General features: G+C 46.9%; 1 protein-coding gene across 3 annotated transcripts in view; it reads right to left on the reverse strand.

The window, feature by feature from the left end:
* Positions 1-351: 351 nt before the first annotated feature.
* LOC115171886 (protein tweety homolog 2-like) overlaps positions 352-19693 on the reverse strand; it is a 70291-nt gene continuing 50949 nt past the window's right edge. The window contains exons 6-15 of one of the 3 annotated variants that reach the window (XM_029729080.1): positions 14156-14228; positions 9818-9887; positions 9071-9126; positions 8144-8236; positions 7000-7092; positions 6642-6784; positions 5859-6044; positions 5386-5464; positions 2388-2400; positions 352-1145 (exon numbers count right to left, since the gene is read on the reverse strand). In XM_029729080.1, coding sequence (XP_029584940.1) covers positions 1105-1145; positions 2388-2400; positions 5386-5464; positions 5859-6044; positions 6642-6784; positions 7000-7092; positions 8144-8236; positions 9071-9126; positions 9818-9887; positions 14156-14228 — 847 coding nt within the window. In that variant the 3' untranslated portion in view covers positions 352-1104. The remainder of the gene's footprint in view (positions 1146-2387; positions 2401-5385; positions 5465-5858; positions 6045-6641; positions 6785-6999; positions 7093-8143; positions 8237-9070; positions 9127-9817; positions 9888-14155; positions 14229-19693) is intronic. The other 2 variants (XM_029729079.1, XM_029729081.1) reach the window with 2 other exon arrangements.

Below are 19693 nucleotides of genomic sequence, written 5' to 3' on the forward strand. Positions count from 1 at the left end.
CAGGGTTCTAAAAGGTTTCTTCGGCAGTCCCCATAGGAGAATCCCTTTCGGTTCCTAGGAGAACCCTTTTTGGTTCCAGGTAAAACCCTTTTCGGTTCCAGGTAGAACACTTGAGTTCCAAGTAGAACCCTCTGTGGAAAGGGTTCTACATTGAACCCCAAAAGGTTCTACATGGAACCCCAAAAGGTTCTACCTGGAACCAGAAGGGTTCTACCTGGAACCAAAAAGGGTTATTCAAAGGGCTCTCCTATGTGGACAGCCAAAGAACCCTTTTAGGTTCTAGACAGCACCTTTTTCTCTAAGAGTGTAGACATCATCACATTTCAATTAATGATCTGTTTTCCAGTCACATTTAAAAATAAGTCCATTATATTTCTTATTCCTTGACATCAATGAATAACCTGAAAGATAAGTGACAATACAGTATCCGTTTTCATCAAGTTTGACTCATCATTCTGAGGGAAGACATTATGAAGACTTTGGGTTGTGTCAAATGTGTAAGAGCTGTGTAGTCAAGTGTAAGAGGAGCTGAATGCTAGACTGGTTAGATGACAGTTTGTAATAGTGATGACAGGTTGGGGAAGACTGAAGAGAGTTCATGTAATAACCATTTAACAGTCTATGGCTGTGAAGGAAATCAATCTGGTTATTTGTGGTCCCCTGAAATCCATCAAAGGTGACGTCACTCGCAGGAAAAAATATAAAATGTTCTAACTTGGTCCATAACAATCATGTCTTCTGATCTGGCTCGAGACAAACTCACATTTGAAGAAAACACATAACTGAAGTGTCGGTTTGTTTGGGGAGAGATGCAAGTGCACTTTACACTCAGAGTTCTATGTAGTCTACTGGTTTCTACACATACAGTACAGGACTTTGAGAGCATCAGTGTGTTCATGAGCTGTTGTTGACCCCATACCTCCTGCATTTAAGTAACAGATGGCCAGGAGAGCAGGGTGAGACATCCATGGACAGGGTTATCTGTAAACTCCGCTTCCTCAGTACAGTGGTAGTCCCAGACAGACACTTCCTGAGGGGGACCAGTAGGCCATAGTTGGGGGCTATACCTGTTGGAAGTCTGTCCCAAAGTGTCTGATCTGTGCGTCAGTCATAGACAGGTAGGTGGTTCTCATTCTGGGAGAATACTGCAGGAAGAAGGAACAAAATACACGTTAGATCACATAACTGTGTGAAAGATTTTGTTTCTTCTATCAATCAAACTTTGAAAAAAATTGCTGACATTTTCAGACATTTGTTTTGATTAGGTGGTGGGTATGTTAGAGAGTCGTGTGACTCAGTGTTCTGAACTACAGGGTAGCGGGGGAGTCGGCAAGACACAGGTCAGGGGTGAAGGGCAGGCAGAGGTCAAAGGTAAGGGGCGTGTGGCCGTAATTTGGGTTAGTGGCGGGAGGGCACATCACATGAAAAGTTCCACTCACAGGTTAACACACTGAGGACACTACATCGCCGGAGGTCAGAGGTCACAGAGCTTAGAGAGGTCACATTGTGGCCAGGACCAAAATAGCTGATTGGTTAATAATGGTCAGTCTCATCCCGGAGGTGTAGGGTTACAAGAGCAATAATTAGAACTAAGAATTACAAGTAAGACTTAGAACCACCTCTTATTAGACAGGTGGAAGGAGAATGAGAGCGGTACGACAAAGGAAAGTATCCTCCTTAACAAAGGAAAGGGAAATGTAAAGGTACAGTAAGGTTGTGTGTAGTGTAAAGGTACAGTAAGGTTGTGTGTAGTGTAAAGGTACAGTAAGGTTGTGTGTAGTGTACAGGTACAGTAAGGTTGTGTGTAGTGTAAAGGTACAGTAAGGTTGTGTGTAGTGTAAAGGTACAGTAAGGTTGTGTGTAGTGTAAAGGTACAGTAAGGTTGTGTGTAGTGTAAAGGTACAGTAAGGTTGTGTGTAGTGTAAAGGTACAGTAAGGTTGTGTGTAGTGTAAAGGTACAGTAAGGTTGTGTGTAGTGTAAAGGTACAGTAAGGTTGTGTGTAGTGTAAAGGTACAGTAAGGTTGTGTGTAGTGTAAAGGTACAGTAAGGTTGTGTGTAGTGTAAAGGTACAGTAAGGTTGTGTGTAGTGTACAGGTACAGTAAGGTTGTGTGTAGTGTAAAGGTACAGTAAGGTTGTGTGTAGTGTAAAGGTACAGTAAGGTTGTGTGTAGTGTACAGGTACAGTAAGGTTGTGTGTAGTGTACAGGTACAGTAAGGTTGTGTGTAGTGTAAAGGTACAGTAAGGTTGTGTGTAGTGTAAAGGTACAGTAAGGTTGTGTGTAGTGTAAAGGTACAGTAAGGTTGTGTGTAGTGTAAAGGTACAGTAAGGTTGTGTGTAGTGTAAAGGTACAGTAAGGTTGTGTGTAGTGTACAACAGAACACTTACTGTTTCTAAATGTCTGCGAGTAAAAGAAAAGACAAAAATAAAGTTAGAAGCAAAATATGAGTTAGGATTGTAAAATGACAAACGGTTCGTTAAGACAGCATAAAGAGATATGTTGGGCTCTGGCCTATACCCTATATGGTACATGTAGAAAAAACAAAAGGCCAGTATGATTGGCACACAAAAAGGTTTTCGTCTCTGTCATTCGTACAAAAATATAATATTTTTACAATATAGGATGGACAACTGCATATTGGCAACAACTTAAAAACATCCAGTGGAATATATTACGGTGGTCCCGTGTGGCTCAGTTGGTAGAGCATGGTGCTTACAACGCCAGGGTTGTGGGTTCGATTCCCACGGGGGGACCAGTATGGAGAAAAAAAATGTATGAAATGTATGCATTCACTACTGTAAGTCGCTCTGGATAAGAGTGTCTGCTAAATGACTTAAATAAAACACTTCATAAATAAATAGGTTTCATCTATCCACATCTGAATTGGATCTGTTTAAAAGACAGCTTCCTAGCATCTAGTCCCACTTGTTTCCTGATGCCAGAGATCGACCCTGTGTGTTAGCGGTATCATTTATTAAACAGCGGCTGACATTGTAGCTGTTCAGTTGTAATAACACCACCACTGGGCCTCTCGTCTCATGGCAGGGTATACAGTACACCCTGTGCTCTGAACAAACGTACAACAACAAGTACTCTTGTCTTGACTTCTGTGCAGACTTAAGTGCTCTGTAGTCTCGCTTGCGTTTGTGCGCATGTGTGTGCGTGCGTGCGTGTAAGAAGAGACTAAGTGTTCTGACTCTGAAGATTTTGATTCTCTCCCTGCACACAGCAGCACTAGAACAATGGTTCTGCTTCACAGCAACATCCTGTAACATTACCAGTCAGGCCGTACTGTAACATTACCCGTCAGGCCATCCTGTAACATTACCAGTCAGGCCATACCGTAACATTACCAGTCAGGCCATACCGTAACATTACCCGTCAGGCCATACCGTAACATTACCAGTCAGGCCATACTGTAACATTACCCGTCAGGCCATCCTGTAACATTACCCGTCAGGCCATACCGTAACATTACCCGTCAGGCCATACCGTAACATTACCAGTCAGGCCATACCGTAACATTACCAGTCAGGCCATCCTGTAACATTACCAGTCAGGCCATACCGTAACATTACCCGTCAGGCCATACCGTAACATTACCAGTCAGGCCATCCTGTAACATTACCCGTCAGGCCATCCTGTAACATTACCCGTCAGGCCATCCTGTAACATTACCCGTCAGGCCATCCTGTAACATTACCCGTCAGGCCATACTGTAACATTACCCGTCAGGCCATCCTGTAACATTACCCGTAAGGCCATACTGTAACATTATCCGTCAGGCCATCCTGTAACATTACCCATCAGGCCATCCTGTAACATTACCAGTCAGGCCATACCGTAACATTACCAGTCAGGCCATACTGTAACATTACCAGTCAGGCCATCCTGTAACATTACCAGTCAGGCCATCCTGTAACATTACCCGTCAGGCCATCCTGTAACATTACCCGTCAGGCCATCCTGTAACATTACCCGTCAGGCCATCCTGTAACATTACCCGTCAGGCCATCCTGTAACATTACCCGTCAGGCCATCCTGTAACATTACCCGTCAGGCCATACTGTAACATTACCCGTCAGGCCATCCTGTAACATTACCCGTCAGGCCATCCTGTAACATTACCCGTCAGGCCATCCTGTAACATTACCAGTCAGGCCATACCGTAACATTACCAGTCAGGCCATCCTGTAACATTACCAGTCAGGCCATCCTGTAACATTACCAGTCAGGCCATCCTGTAACATTACCAGTCAGACCATACTGTAACATTACCCGTCAGGCCATCCTGTAACATTACATGTCAGGCCATACTGTAACATTACCAGTCAGACCATACTGTAACATTACCAGTCAGGCCATCCTGTAATATTACCAGTCAGGCCATACCGTAACATTACAGTAGCCTCTCTCTAGGGTCATTAGCAGGCTAGCCTCTCTCTAGGGTCATTAGCAGGCTAGCCTCTCTCTAGGGTCATTAGCAGGCTAGACTCTCTCTAGGGTCATTAGCAGGCTAGCCTCTCTCTAGGGTCATTAGCAGGCTAGACTCTCTCTCTGGTCATTAGCAGGCTAGACTCTCTCTCTGGTCATTAGCAGGCTAGCCTCTCTCTAGGGTCATTAGCAGGCTAGCCTCTCTCTCTAGGGTCATTAGCAGTCCGGCATCAGGCCAAATAATGGCACAAGAGAGAAGAGCATGTAGTGTTTTGTCGGTATTTCAGTCCATGACCAGCAGAGAGCAGTCTTTCACCATAATGTGCAGTGGAAGGGCCAATCCAAAATCGACCCCATAAATAAACCCTAGTGGAAATCTGAGAGTATTTGATTGGTATAAGCAATATGATGAAACATCCAGATAGGCTATCAGATAGCAAGGTGGATCACAAGTGCATAGGTTTTAGGGGACGATTTAGGACTGGGCCAATAATCTGGACCAGACTCTCTTATCCAGAGAGACTTACAGGAGCAATTAGGGTTAAGTGCCTTGCTCAAGGGCACATCAGATTTTTCACCTAGTCAGCTCAGAGATTTGAACCAGTGACCTTACGGTTACTGACCCAACACTCTTAAGCGCTAGGCTACCTGCTGCCCACAGGAGGTTTCTGTCAGGCTGTGGATACTGTATGGTAGACGCAGTGAAGGCAGCAGGGTGTCTTGGAGAATGTCTGCGGTCCATCAGTACAATATGTGTTAGTGTTGATGCCATTATCTAACAAGGGACCTGTCTGGCCTCTGGCTCTACACACAGTAACTCTATATATGAGCGTGTCTGTGGTCCTTCAGTAGAACGGAGCACTGTTAATGTTAATGTCAGTGACATCCTCACACGAGGGACCTAGCCTCCAGAACGAGGGACCTGGCCTCTAATGTTAGTGGCCAACGCACCGAGGGTGGCGGGGATCCCCTCCCGATCAGAGGAACGTTCTCATATCGAGGGTTCCCTCCAAACAGCATGGCCTGATTCCTATAGGAGAAAGACATGGGGGGAGAGATAGAGAGAGAGGGGGGGGGCAAAAGAGAGAGTGAGGGGGGGTGGAGAGAGAGAGAGAGAGGAGAGAGAGACAGAGAGAGAGAGAGAGAGAGAGGGGGGGGGGTGCAGAAAGAGAGAGAGAAAGAGAGAGAGGAGAGAGAGGGGGGGTGCAGAGAGAGAGAGAGAGAGGGGTGCAGAAAGAGAGACAGAGAGACAGAGAGAGAGACAGAGAGAGAGAGAGAGAGAGAGAACTTATCTGATAAAACAAACACAGTGCTGCTTATTCCAGACACACACACATGGACAGAGATAGGGACACGCATACGGGCAGGGACACACAGACAGAGGCCGACACAGACACCCTACCGCACCTCCTCTCTCTACTTACATGTATTCTGAGGTGGGGAGGATGGCGGCAGTCTGTGGTGGAGGGTGTGGACTGGCCTGGCTGTCCAGACTGCTGCTGTAGCTACAGAAGCTGTGTACATGGCTGGCTCTACTGGGGTTGAAGGCCATATGACGGGCCTGGGGGTTAAACGGATCCTCCTCATCGATGTCGTCATAGTCCCTGTTCCTGAGATCACCACAGGGGAGAGCAGTCAGAGCCAGGCTTTCTGTTAGTTTTATTTCAAGGAAGGGCACAATGGTGCCCAAAGCAACAATCCAGGCCCTCTAGCGTCAACATCCAGGCCCCCTAGCATCAACATCCAGGCCCTCTAGCGTCAACAATCCAGGCCCTCTAGCATCAACATCCAGGCCCCCTAGCATCAACATCCAGGTCCTCTAGCACACAGGAGGTTGGTGACACCTTAATTGGGGAGGACAGACTCATGGTAATGGCTGGAGCGGAGTCGGCGGAATGGTATGAAATACATCAAACGCATGGTTTCCATGGTTTCCAGGTGTTTGATGCCATTCCATTTTCTCCGTTCCGGCCATTATTATGAGCCATCCTCCCCTCAGCAGCCTCCACTGGTCTAACATCAACATCAACATTGTTCATTGAAACCAATAAACACAATAGAACCACTAGAGCAAACATCTTTTAGGCCGTGAATCTCCCAGTCCTTATTTGGTTAGGCTTAGGTGTAAAGGTCAAGGTTGGGGTTGGGGATGTGGTTACAGGTAGGTTGAACACACACAGACCAGATACAGTGTTACCAGTGCCTACCTGCTGGTGATGAGGGTCCATGCCCGGGGGATGGCACACAGCATGACACAGAAGGCACTGACCGACAGCAGAGAGAAGAGGCAGAGGTAGAGGAGACCCTCCACCCCATCATAACACACCCCCATCAGACCATCCAGGTAGTTCTACAACACAACACACCCTCACTGTTACCCTCACTGTTCTATTTCTGGTATAGTCACAAAGTGGAGTGTTGTGAGATAATAGTTTTTGGGGGATTTCAAAGAACCTAAGAGCACCTTTTGTCTTTTCATTCAAGTGTCTCTGGGTATGTTCTCATTCTACAGACGCATTCTGACTGTAACCATGACGTCCTCTCGTGTCTGGGTAATCATCTCACCTTATGGAGCCCCCTGCAGTCTAGCAGGGCTGTTAACTGGTTCAGGTTGAACTCTGTAGAGTTCAGCAGGCGCTGGATGCCCAGAAGATCTCTCTGTAGACAAGGTATAAAGATAGTGTAAGGAAAAACACACCTCACTATGTATCCTCCTGTAACACTATGGGTCCTCCTGTAACACTATGCGTCCCCCTGTAACTCCATGCGTCCCCCTGTAACACTGGGTCCCCCTGTAACTCCATGCGTCCCCCTGTAACTCCATGCGTCCTCCTGTAACTCCATGCGTCCTCCTGTAACTCCATGCGTCCTCCTGTAACTCCATGCGTCCTCCTGTAACTCCATGTGTCCTCCTAGCTCCACTAGTCTAAGGATAACATTTCACTCTTCTATACACAGTGGCACAGAGCACTAATTAACCCTAACATGTTAAACAGACATGCAGGACTTGACCATTCATCTCCATGAGGGCTTTAACAGCGTTTTAACGCTCTGCCCTTACATGTTGAGAAGAGAACATTGTCACCATGAGCACCAGATGTTGACGGCTGCTCCATCCACCCACCTCAGCAGTAGGGAAGACAGGTACAGAGAACTGCAGTAGTCCCTGTATCTGTCCCAGTCACTCACCTCAGCAGTAGGGAAGACAGGTACAGAGAACTGCAGTAGTCCCTGTATCTGTCCCAGTCACTCACCTCAGCAGTAGGGAAGACTGGTACAGAGAACTGCAGTAGTCCCTGTATCTGTCCCAGTCACTCACCTCAGCAGTAGGGAAGACTGGTACAGAGAACTGCAGTAGTCCCTGTATCTGTCCCAGTCACTCACCTCAGCAGTAGGGAAGACAGGTACAGAGAACTGCAGTAGTCCCTGTATCTGTCCCAGTCACTCACCTCAGCAGTAGGGAAGACTGGTACAGAGAACTGCAGTAGTCCCTGTATCTGTCCCAGTCACTCACCTCAGCAGTAGGGAAGACTGGTACAGAGAACTGCAGTAGTCCCTGTATCTGTCCCAGTCACTCACCTCAGCAGTAGGGAAGACAGGTACAGAGAACTGCAGTAGTCCCTGTATCTGTCCCAATCACTCACCTCAGCAGTAGGGAAGACTGGTACAGAGAACTGCAGTAGTCCCTGTATCTGTCCCAGTCACTCACCTCAGCAGTAGGGAAGACTGGTACAGAGAACTGCAGTAGTCCCTGTATCTGGATCTGCATGGTGGTCAGAGACCTCTGGAAGATAGTCAGAGACTGACACACACACACACGCACGCACACACACACACACCACATGCACACACACATAAATTGTAGAGTCAAAGTTGTGTGGAAACATGAGTGAAAATATGTCATAAAGTGTGTCATTATGGACGCTTAATGGAAGACACGTTCATTTCAGATGGAGGGCCCCAGATTATCCAGATTACCCCACATACCCCAAAACAATCTGATCCCTAGCACAAACAAGACAATATTTCCATTGGCTCAGCCATAAGAGGGCACATTATCTGTGTCTACTTAACAAGGCATAACACAAAGCTTTAAATGGATACTGCTGTGTGTGTGTGTGTGTGTGTGTGTGTGTGTGTGTGTGTGTGTGTGTGTGTGTGTGTGTGTGTGTGTGTGTGTGTGTGTGTGTGTGTGTGTGTGTGTGTGTGTGTGTGTGTGTGTATCTACTGCTTGTATATTACCTCAATACACGGACCATTAATGCTGCCCTTTAAGTACGTTATATCCCCGGCATGGTAAATAAATACAAGGGATTTGGGGATGGAGGGGGGGTTGGTCTCTCTCTGTGTGTGTGTGTGTGTCTGGACTGTGTAGTCCTTGAGGCAGACTATACACACTGTCTATGTCTACACCCCACTAATTATCTCCAAACCCCACAGATAAAATGGACTTGGATCAAAGTGTATTTTTGTTATGGGCTTGAAGTCATTAAAAATTAGAAGTGCTGCTTGTTTTTATCCCCAGACGTTTTCATTAACATCTGCTTCTGAACTAATCAAACTAATGAAGGAAAACTACTTTTAAAACTAAAATATCATTAATGTGTGTGTGTGTGTTAGAACGCGATTTCAGTACCTGTTGGAAAGGGTTGGGTAGATTCTGACTGCAATACAGGTAGTAGTGTGTCACTTCTGTTAGGTGGAGAGAGAGAGGAGAGAGAGAGAGCAAGAGAGCGGGAGAGGGGGGAGAGTGTGAGAGGAGAGAGAGAGAGAGAGAGAGAGAGAGCGAGAGATGGATGGAAGTGGAGAGCGAGGCGAGAGAGAGAGTGGCAGGGAGAGAGAGAGATAGAGAGGAGGATGGGGATAGAGAGAGAGCGGGGGAGAGAGAGAGCGTGAGAGAATGAGAGACGGACAGGAAGAGAGAGAGAGACAGGGAGAGAGAGGGGGAGGGTGATTATAGAGCATGAGAGAGAGCGGGAGGAGAGAGAGAGAGTCAAACAACCAAAGCTCATCCCAATGAAGATGAACCCAAACACACACTGTACTAATTATGTTCATTCATTTTAGAAAGAAAAGACAACATAAACACATCTTAACACATAGGATTTGTTCTGAAACAGTGGTTCTGTCTGACCAGTGGTTCTGTCTGACCCGTGGTTCTGTCTGAAACAGTGGTTCTGTCTGAAACAGTGGTTCTGTCTGAACAGTGGTTCTGTCTGAAACAGTGGTTCTGTCTGACCAGTGGTTCTGTCTGACCAGTGGTTCTGTCTGAACAGTGGTTCTGTCTGACCAGTGTGAGCCAGTGTGGACTGTGAAGATAACTTGCATAAATCACTGTGTCTATGACTGTTATTAGTAAAACCTGAACTGGAAGGTACCTCACCTGCACTGAGGAACTCCTTGGTCCTGTTCGCTATGAACTTGTCTGGAGACACACAGAAGTCACTGGTGCCCTGCAGGGGAAACAGGACACTATACAGTCAGAAGTTACTGGTGCCCTGCAGGGGAAACAGGACACTATACAGTCAGAAGTTACTGGTGCCCTGCAGGGGAAACAACACTCTATACAGTCAGAAGTTACTGGTGCCCTGCAGGGGAAACAAGACACTATACAGTCAGAAGTTACTGGTGCCCTGCAGGGGAAACAAGACACTATACAGTCAGAAGTTACTGGTGCCCTGCAGGGGAAACAAGACACTATACAGTCAGAAGTTACTGGTGCCCTGCAGGGGAAACAAGACACTATACAGTCAGAAGTTACTGGTGCCCTGCAGGGGAAACAGGACACTATACAGTCAGAAGTTACTGGTGCCCTGCAGGGGAAACAAGACACTATACAGTCAGAAGTTACTGGTGCCCTGCAGGGGAAACAGGACACTATACAGTCAGAAGTTACTGGTGCCCTGCAGGGGAAACAAGACACTATACAGTCAGAAGTTACTAGTGCCCTGCAGGGGAAACAAGACACTATACAGTCAGAAGTTACTGGTGCCCTGCAGGGGAAACAAGACACTATACAGTCAGAAGTTACTGGTGCCCTGCAGGGGAAACAAGACACTATACAGTCAGAAGTTACTGGTGCCCTGCAGGGGAAACAAGACACTATACAGTCAGAAGTTACTGGTGCCCTGCAGGGGAAACAAGACACTATACAGTCAGAAGTTACTGGTGCCCTGCAGGGGAAACAAGACACTATACAGTCAGAAGTTACTAGTGCCCTGCAGGGGAAACAAGACACTATACAGTCAGAAGTTACTGGTGCCCTGCAGGGGAAACAAGACACTATACAGTCAGAAGTTACTGGTGCCCTGCAGGGGAAACAAGACACTATACAGTCAGAAGTTACTGGTGCCCTGCAGGGGAAACAAGACACTATACAGTCAGAAGTTACTGGTGCCCTGCAGGGGAAACAAGACACTATACAGTCAGAATTTACTGGTGCCCTGCAGGGGAAACAAGACACTATACAGTCAGAAGTTACTAGTGCCCTGCAGGGGAAACAAGACACTATACTGTGCAGTGTTGGAGTCAACTCCATTCGAAATGGACAGTGATCTTACAGAACAAAGAAAATTGAGGACCCGTCATAAACACTTCAGACTCAAATCCCTTCCCAGAATCTCAATGACTGTTTTGTTTTATTAGACAGTCGATGGAGGCTTGACAGAAAATAACATCCTGTCAAAGTAAATCAACTATAGATCACACAAGAGGGCTGTTAATAACAGTCTACACGCCTCTTTAACCTGTGCTGAACGTAGCAGAACCAACCATGGCATACAGTCTCTGTGTGTGCGTGGTTAGTGCTATCCGGGATCCTTGGGACATCCCAACCCTAAGCCCTAACCATAACCCTAGCCTTAACCCTTACCATTTCACATTTCAACTTTAATGGGGTGACCTCAGAGTTAGATGTCCCAAGATATCAAGGACCCCAGATAGCAAGGAACGTGCATGCGTGTGCGAGCGTGCTTGTGTGTGTAGGGAGAGAGCCTGTTGATGTGCATGCATAAGCAATTACTGGCAGGCCAAAAAAATCCCCAGTATTCAGACTGTCACTGCTAGAGGGCCATACACACAGAAATACAATGACATGTCTAGAAGTTTAGAAGTAATCTATATGGTCATGATCTATTGGCATTATATTTCTATTACCAAATATTTCTCTCCCTCTCTTATTGTTGGGAGAGGAGGAGGAGGAGGAACAATGATCTGGGTTGAGGAGGAGGAGGAGGAACAATGATCTGGGTTGAGGAGGAGGAGGAGGAACAATGATCTGGGTTGAGGAGGAGGAGGAGGAGGAACAATGATCTGGGTTGAGGAGGAACAATGATCTGGGTTGAGGAGGAGGAGGAGGAAGAACAATGATCTGGGTTGAGGAGGAGGAGGAGGAGGAACAATGATCTGGGTTGTGGAGGAGGAAGAACAATGATCTGGGTTGAGGAGGAGGAGGAAGAACAATGATCTGGGTTGAGGAGGAGGAACAATGATCTGGGTTGAGGAGGAGGAGGAACAATGATCTGGGTTGAGGAGGAGGAGGAAGAACAATGATCTGGGTTGAGGAGGAGGAGGAAGAACAATGATCTGGGTTGAGGAGGAGGAGGAAGAACAATGATCTGGGTTGAGGAGGAGGAGGAGGAACAATGATCTGGGTTGAGGAGGAGGAGGAGGAGGAGGAGGAACAATGATCTGGGTTGAGGAGGAGGAGGAGGAGGAACAATGATCTGGGTTGAGGAGGAGGAGGAGGAGGAACAATGATCTGGGTTGAGGAGGAGGAGGAGGAAGAACAATGATCTGGGTTGAGGAGGAGGAGGAGGAGGAGGAAGAACAATGATCTGGGTTGAGGAGGAGGAGGAGGAGGAGGAAGAACAATGATCTGGGTTGAGGAGGAGGAGGAAGAACAATGATCTGGGTTGAGGAGGAGGAGGAGGAAGAACAATGATCTGGGTTGAGGAGGAGGAGGAGGAAGAACAATGATCTGGGTTGAGGAGGAGGAGGAGGAACAATGATCTGGGTTGAGGAGGAGGAGGAGGAACAATGATCTGGGTTGAGGAGGAGGAGGAACAATGATCTGGGTTGAGGAGGAGGAGGAGGAAGAACAATGATCTGGGTTGAGGAGGAGGAGGAGGAAGAACAATGATCTGGGTTGAGGAGGAGAAATCAACGGAAGAGGAGAATGAGGAACGCAGGGGAAAAAACGAGGGAGTTGATAATGTTCCGGTGACAAGTTATGATAATACACTTTACTACTAGGGATTGACCTCTACCCTGATCTCCATAGACCACATCACAGTATCTGTGTCTGGCTCCCAAATGGTGCCCTATTATCTACAAGGGCACTATGTAGGGAATAGGATGCTAGTTGGGACGCAGCCTATATCCTGACCCCCAACAGACACTGACTCTGCAATTACCAGCTGGAGAAGTGTGGCATGCTTATTACTGTGGCATCATGCTATTCTAGGTCAAAAGGTCGTGTCATTATTTTAGGTCAGAGGTCATGTCATTTTTCTAGGCCAGAAGGTTGTGTCATAATGACACAGACACAATGGTTTCTGTAGCTGGCTGGTTGTGGATAAACTGGTCAGTGATGTCAACATTGCATGCATTACTGTAATTCTGACTATTGTTGTGATATTGTTGCAGTGTATTTTCTGGTCAAATAAATGTAGACTCATGATTTCCTCATGTCACTCAATCCCTCCCTCCTCCCTCTCCCTCCCTCCTGCCTCTCCCTCCAGCCTGCGTCAGAAGCACAACTGCCCAGCCTCTGGATAATCCTAGTCCCACCATGCTGGCTCCTCTCTGGGATGGAGGGAGGGGGGAGAGGGATCCTGAATGGCCCTGTTATTAACAAAGTCTGCCCCATTAACCCCACTAAGACTAGACATACTGTAGACACACATACATTACATGGCCAGTATGTGGACACCTGCTCGTCAAACATCTCATTCCAAAATCATGGGCATTAATATGGAGTTGGTCCCCCCTTTGCTGCTATAACAGCCTCCACTCTTCTGGGAAGACTTTCCACTAGATGTTGGAACATTGCTGTGGGGACTTGCAGCCACAAGAGCATTAGTGAGGTCGGGCACTGATGTTAGGTGATTAGGCCCGGCTCGCAGTCGGCATTCCAATTTATCCCAAAGGTGTTTGATGGGGTTGAGGTCAGGCTCTGTGCAGGCCAGTCAAGTTCTTCCAGCTTGTGTGGCCTACCACTTTGTGGCTGAACCGTTTGTTGCTCCTAGACGTTTCCACTTCACAATAACAGCACTTAAAGTTGACCAGGGCAGTGCTAGCAGGGCAGACATTTAATGAACTGACTTGGAGGAAAGGTATCATCCTATGACGGTGCCACATTGAAAGTCACTGAGCTCTTCATTAAATCCATTCTACTGCCAATGTTTGTATATGGCGTATGTATGGATGTATGCTCGATTTTATACACCTGTCAGCAATGGGTGTGGCTGAACTACCTGAATACACTCATTTCAAAGGGTGTCCACATACACTATCTATACAAAAGTATGTATAGGATAGGTCATAGTTTGGTTGTTATCTGGCCAGATAATCAGATTATAACCAGTGAAATATATATATATAATTTTGCAATCAGAACACAACCTGACCATGACGTCACAAAAACAGAAGAATGAGATCACTTGAATCAGTTTTTTAATTCGAGCATGTTTGGTGATGACGGGACAGAACAGACACTCACCACGGCAGTAGCAGTGCCTGCTCCTAGTGATCCCCAGCTCAGGACCAGAGATATCACCCCAAACACCATGATCCTGAAACAGAGAGAGAGAGACAGAGAGACATAGACAGAGAGAGGTAGAGAGAGAAACAGGGAGAGGTAGAGAGAGAGAGAGAAAGAGAGAAACAGGGAGAGGTAGAGAGATGACAGGAGGAGAAAGATAAATAGAGTGAGAAAGAAAACAAAGGACTCCCAGATGGTTGTAAAAAGGCTGGGGATGATTTCAGCTCCTATCTCTCCTCTGGTAGTCTTACAGCAGCAGCAGTAAAGTGGCTGAAAGGTTCTTGATAATGAGTTAAGGGCATAGTAGTACACATACTGGAGAGCAGGCCGGTCGATAGACATTAGTGGACACCATCAGAGAGAAGACAAGAAGTCTTCAGCAGAATCATTCAACAACACTGATACAGTCAGACAGAGATATTAAAGGGGAAAGAGATATGAGGGTGATTACTGGGATGTTGTTGACTTGTTTTAACTCCGCTGCTGGACACAGATATTGAATAGTGAGGTGTTTTCTTGTCAAGTTGTGTGTCGAGTCTATATAACAGGGCTATTGTGTCCATTGTCCAGAGGGGGTAAGAAACCACCTCTACAGTAACTGTTACTGTATGTGGTTGGTAGTCGCCTCAGCTCTACAGTAACTGTATGTGGTTGGTAGTCGCCTCAGCTCTACAGTAACTGTATGTGGTTGGTAGTCGCCTCAGCTCTACAGTAACTGTATGTGGTTGGTAGTCGCCTCAGCTCTACAGTAACTGTATGTGGTTGGTAGTCGCCTCAGCTCTACAGTAACTGTATGTGGTTGGTAGTCGCCTCAGCTCTACAGTAACTGTATGTGGTTGGTAGTCGCCTCAGCTCTACAGTAACTGTATGTGGTTGGTAGTAGCCTCAGCTCTACAGTAACTGTATGTGGTTGGTAGTAGCCTCAGCTCTACAGTAACTGTATGTGGTTGGTAGTCGCCTCAGCTCTACAGTAACTGTATGTGGTTGGTAGTCGCCTCAGCTCTACAGTAACTGTATGTGGTTGGTAGTCGCCTCAGCTCTACAGTAACTGTTAGTGTATGTGGTTGGTAGTCGCCTCAGCTCTACAGTAACTGTTAGTGTATGTGGTTGGTAGTCGCCTCAGCTCTACAGTAACTGTTAGTGTATGTGGTTGGTAGTCGCCTCAGCTCTACAGTAACTGTTAGTGTATGTGGTTGGTAGTCGCCTCAGCTCTACAGTAACTGTTAGTGTATGTGGTTGGTAGTCGCCTCAGCTCTACAGTAACTGTTAGTGTATGTGGTTGGTAGTCGCCTCAGCTCTACAGTAACTGTTAGTGTATGTGGTTGGTAGTCGCCTCAGCTCTACAGTAACTGTTAGTGTATGTGGTTGGTAGTCGCCTCAGCTCTACAGTAACTGTTAGTGTATGTGGTTGGTAGTCGCCTCAGCTCTACAGTAACTGTTAGTGTATGTGGTTGGTAGTCGCCTCAGCTCTACAGTAACTGTTAGTGTATGTGGTTGGTAGTCGCCTCAGCTCTACAGTAACTGTTAGTGTATGTGGTTGGTAGTCGCCTCAGCTCTACAGTAACTGTTAGTGTATGTGGTTGGTAGTCGCCTCAGCTCTACAGTAACTGTTAGTGTATGTGGTTGGTAGTCGCCTCAGCTCTACAGTAACTGTTAGTGTATGTGGTTGGTAGTCGCCTCAGCTCTACAGTAACTGTTAGTGTATGTGGTTGGTAGTCGCCTCAGCTCTACAGTAACTGTTAGTGTATGTGGTTGGTAGTCGCCTCAGCTCTACAGTATCTGTTAGTGTATGTGGTTGGTAGTCGCCTCAGCTCTACAGTATCTGTTAGTGTATGTGGTTGGTAGTCGCCTCAGCTCTACAGTAACTGTTAGTGTATGTGGTTGGTAGTCGCCTCAGCTCTACAGTAACTGTTAGTGTATGTGGTTGGTAGTCGCCTCAGCTCTACAGTAACTGTTAGTGTATGTGGTTGGTAGTCGCCTCAGCTCTACAGTAACTGTTAGTGTATGTGGTTGGTAGTCGCCTCAGCTCTACAGTAACTGTTAGTGTATGTGGTTGGTAGTCGCCTCAGCTCTACAGTATCTGTTAGTGTATGTGGTTGGTAGTCGCCTCAGCTCTACAGTAACTGTTAGTGTATGTGGTTGGTAGTCGCCTCAGCTCTACAGTAACTGTTAGTGTATGTGGTTGGTAGTCGCCTCAGCTCTACAGTAACTGTTACTGTATGTGGTTGGTAGTCGCCTCAGCTCTACAGTAACTGTTAGTGTATGTGGTTGGTAGTCGCCTCAGCTCTACAGTAACTGTTAGTGTATGTGGTTGGTAGTCGCCTCAGCTCTACAGTAACTGTTAGTGTATGTGGTTGGTAGTCGCCTCAGCTCTACAGTAACTGTTAGTGTATGTGGTTGGTAGTCGCCTCAGCTCTACAGTAACTGTTAGTGTATGTGGTTGGTAGTCGCCTCAGCTCTACAGTAACTGTTAGTGTATGTGGTTGGTAGTCGCCTCAGCTCTACAGTAACTGTTAGTGTATGTGGTTGGTAGTCGCCTCAGCTCTACAGTAACTGTTAGTGTATGTGGTTGGTAGTCGCCTCAGCTCTACAGTAACTGTTAGTGTATGTGGTTGGTAGTCGCCTCAGCTCTACAGTAACTGTTAGTGTATGTGGTTGGTAGTCGCCTCAGCTCTACAGTATCTGTTAGTGTATGTGGTTGGTAGTCGCCTCAGCTCTACAGTAACTGTTAGTGTATGTGGTTGGTAGTCGCCTCAGCTCTACAGTAACTGTTAGTGTATGTAGTTGGTAGTCGCCTCAGCTCTACAGTAACTGTATGTGGTTGGTAGTCGCCTCAGCTCTACAGTAACTGTTAGTGTATGTGTTTGGTAGTCGCCTCAGCTCTACAGTAACTGTTAGTGTATGTGGTTGGTAGTCACCTCAGCTCTACAGTAACTGTTAGTGTATGTGGTTGGTAGTCGCCTCAGCTCTACAGTAACTGTGTGTGGTTGGTAGTCGCCTCAGCTCTACAGTAACTGTTAGTGTATGTGTTTGGTAGTCGCCTCAGCTCTACAGTAACTGTTAGTGTATGTGGTTGGTAGTCACCTCAGCTCTACAGTAACTGTTAGTGTATGTGGTTGGTAGTCGCCTCAGCTCTACAGTAACTGTGTGTGGTTGGTAGTCGTCTCAGCTCTACAGTAACTGTATGTGGTTGGTAGTCGCCTCAGCCCTACAGTAACTGTATGTGGTTGGTAGTCGCCTCAGCCCTACAGTAACTGTATGTGGTTGGTAGTCGCCTCAGCCCTACAGTAACTGTATGTGGTTGGTAGTCGCCTCAGCTCTACAGTACCTGTATGTGGTTGGTAGTCGCCTCAGCTCTACAGTAACTGTATGTGGTTGGTAGTCGCCTCAGCTCTACAGTAACTGTTAGTGTATGTGGTTGGTAGTCGCCTCAGCTCTACAGTAACTGTTAGTGTATGTGGTTGGTAGTCGCCTCAGCTCTACAGTAACTGTTAGTGTATGTGGTTGGTAGTCGCCTCAGCTCTACAGTAACTGTTAGTGTATGTGGTTGGTAGTCGCCTCAGCTCTACAGTAACTGTTAGTGTATGTGGTTGGTAGTCGCCTCAGCTCTACAGTAACTGTTAGTGTATGTGGTTGGTAGTCGCCTCAGCTCTACAGTAACTGTTAGTGTATGTGGTTGGTAGTCGCCTCAGCTCTACAGTAACTGTTAGTGTATGTGGTTGGTAGTCGCCTCAGCTCTACAGTAACTGTTAGTGTATGTGGTTGGTAGTCGCCTCAGCTCTACAGTAACTGTTAGTGTATGTGGTTGGTAGTCGCCTCAGCTCTACAGTAACTGTTAGTGTATGTGGTTGGTAGTCGCCTCAGCTCTACAGTAACTGTTAGTGTATGTGGTTGGTAGTCGCCTCAGCTCTACAGTAACTGTTAGTGTATGTGGTTGGTAGTCGCCTCAGCTCTACAGTAACTGTTAGTGTATGTGGTTGGTAGTCGCCTCAGCTCTACAGTAACTGTTAGTGTATGTGGTTGGTAGTCGCCTCAGCTCTACAGTAACTGTTAGTGTATGTGGTTGGTAGTCGCCTCAGCTCTACAGTAATCTGTTAGTGTATGTGGTTGGTAGTCGCCTCAGCTCTACAGTAACTGTTAGTGTATGTGGTTGGTAGTCGCCTCAGCTCTACAGTAACTGTATGTGGTTGGTAGTCGCCTCAGCTCTACAGTAACTGTATGTGGTTGGTAGTCGCCTCAGCTCTACAGTAACTGTATGTGGTTGGTAGTCGCCTCAGCTCTACAGTAACTGTATGTGGTTGGTAGTCGCCTCAGCTCTACAGTAACTGTATGTGGTTGGTAGTCGCCTCAGCTCTACAGTAACGGTATGTGGTTGGTAGTCGCCTCAGCTCTACAGTAACTGTATGTGGTTGGTAGTCGCCTCAGCTCTACAGTAACTGTATGTGGTTGGTAGTCGCCTCAGCTCTACAGTAACTGTATGTGGTTGGTAGTCGCCTCAGCTCTACAGTAACTGTATGTGGTTGGTAGTCGCCTCAGCTCTACAGTAACTGTATGTGGTTGGTAGTCGCCTCAGCTCTACAGTAACTGTATGTGGTTGGTAGTCGCCTCAGCTCTACAGTAACTGTATGTGGTTGGTAGTCGCCTCAGCTCTACAGTAACTGTATGTGGTTGGTAGTCGCCTCAGCTCTACAGTAACTGTATGTGGTTGGTAGTCGCCTCAGCTCTACAGTAACTGTATGTGGTTGGTAGTCGCCTCAGCTCTACAGTAACTGTATGTGGTTGGTAGTCGCCTCAGCTCTACAGTAACTGTATGTGGTTGGTAGTCGCCTCAGCTCTACAGTAACTGTATGTGCTTGGTAGTCGCCTCAGCTCTACAGTAACTGTATGTGCTTGATAGTCGCCTCAGCTCTACAGTAACTGTATGTGGTTGGTAGTCGCCTCAGCTCTACAGTAACTGTTAGTGTATGTGGTTGGTAGTCGCCTCAGCTCTACAGTAACTGTTAGTGTATGTGGTTGGTAGTCGCCTCAGCTCTACAGTAACTGTTAGTGTATGTGGTTGGTAGTCGCCTCAGCTCTACAGTAACTGTTAGTGATGTGGTTGGTAGTCGCCTCAGCTCTACAGTAACTGTTAGTGTATGTGGTTGGTAGTCGCCTCAGCTCTACAGTAACTGTTAGTGTATGTGGTTGGTAGTCGCCTCAGCTCTACAGTAACTGTTAGTGTATGTGGTTGGTAGTCGCCTCAGCTCTACAGTAACTGTTAGTGTATGTGGTTGGTAGTCGCCTCAGCTCTACACTAACTGTTACTGTATGTGGTTGGTAGTCGCCTCAGCTCTACAGTAACTGTTAGTGTATGTGGTTGGTAGTCGCCTCAGCTCTACAGTAACTGTTAGTGTATGTGGTTGGTAGTCGCCTCAGCTCTACAGTAACTGTTAGTGTATGTGGTTGGTAGTCGCCTCAGCTCTACAGTAATGTTAGTGTATGTGTTGGTAGTCGCCT

Source organism: Salmo trutta, chromosome 32 (assembly GCF_901001165.1).
Source record: "Salmo trutta chromosome 32, fSalTru1.1, whole genome shotgun sequence".
Lineage (NCBI taxonomy): Eukaryota > Metazoa > Chordata > Actinopteri > Salmoniformes > Salmonidae > Salmo > Salmo trutta.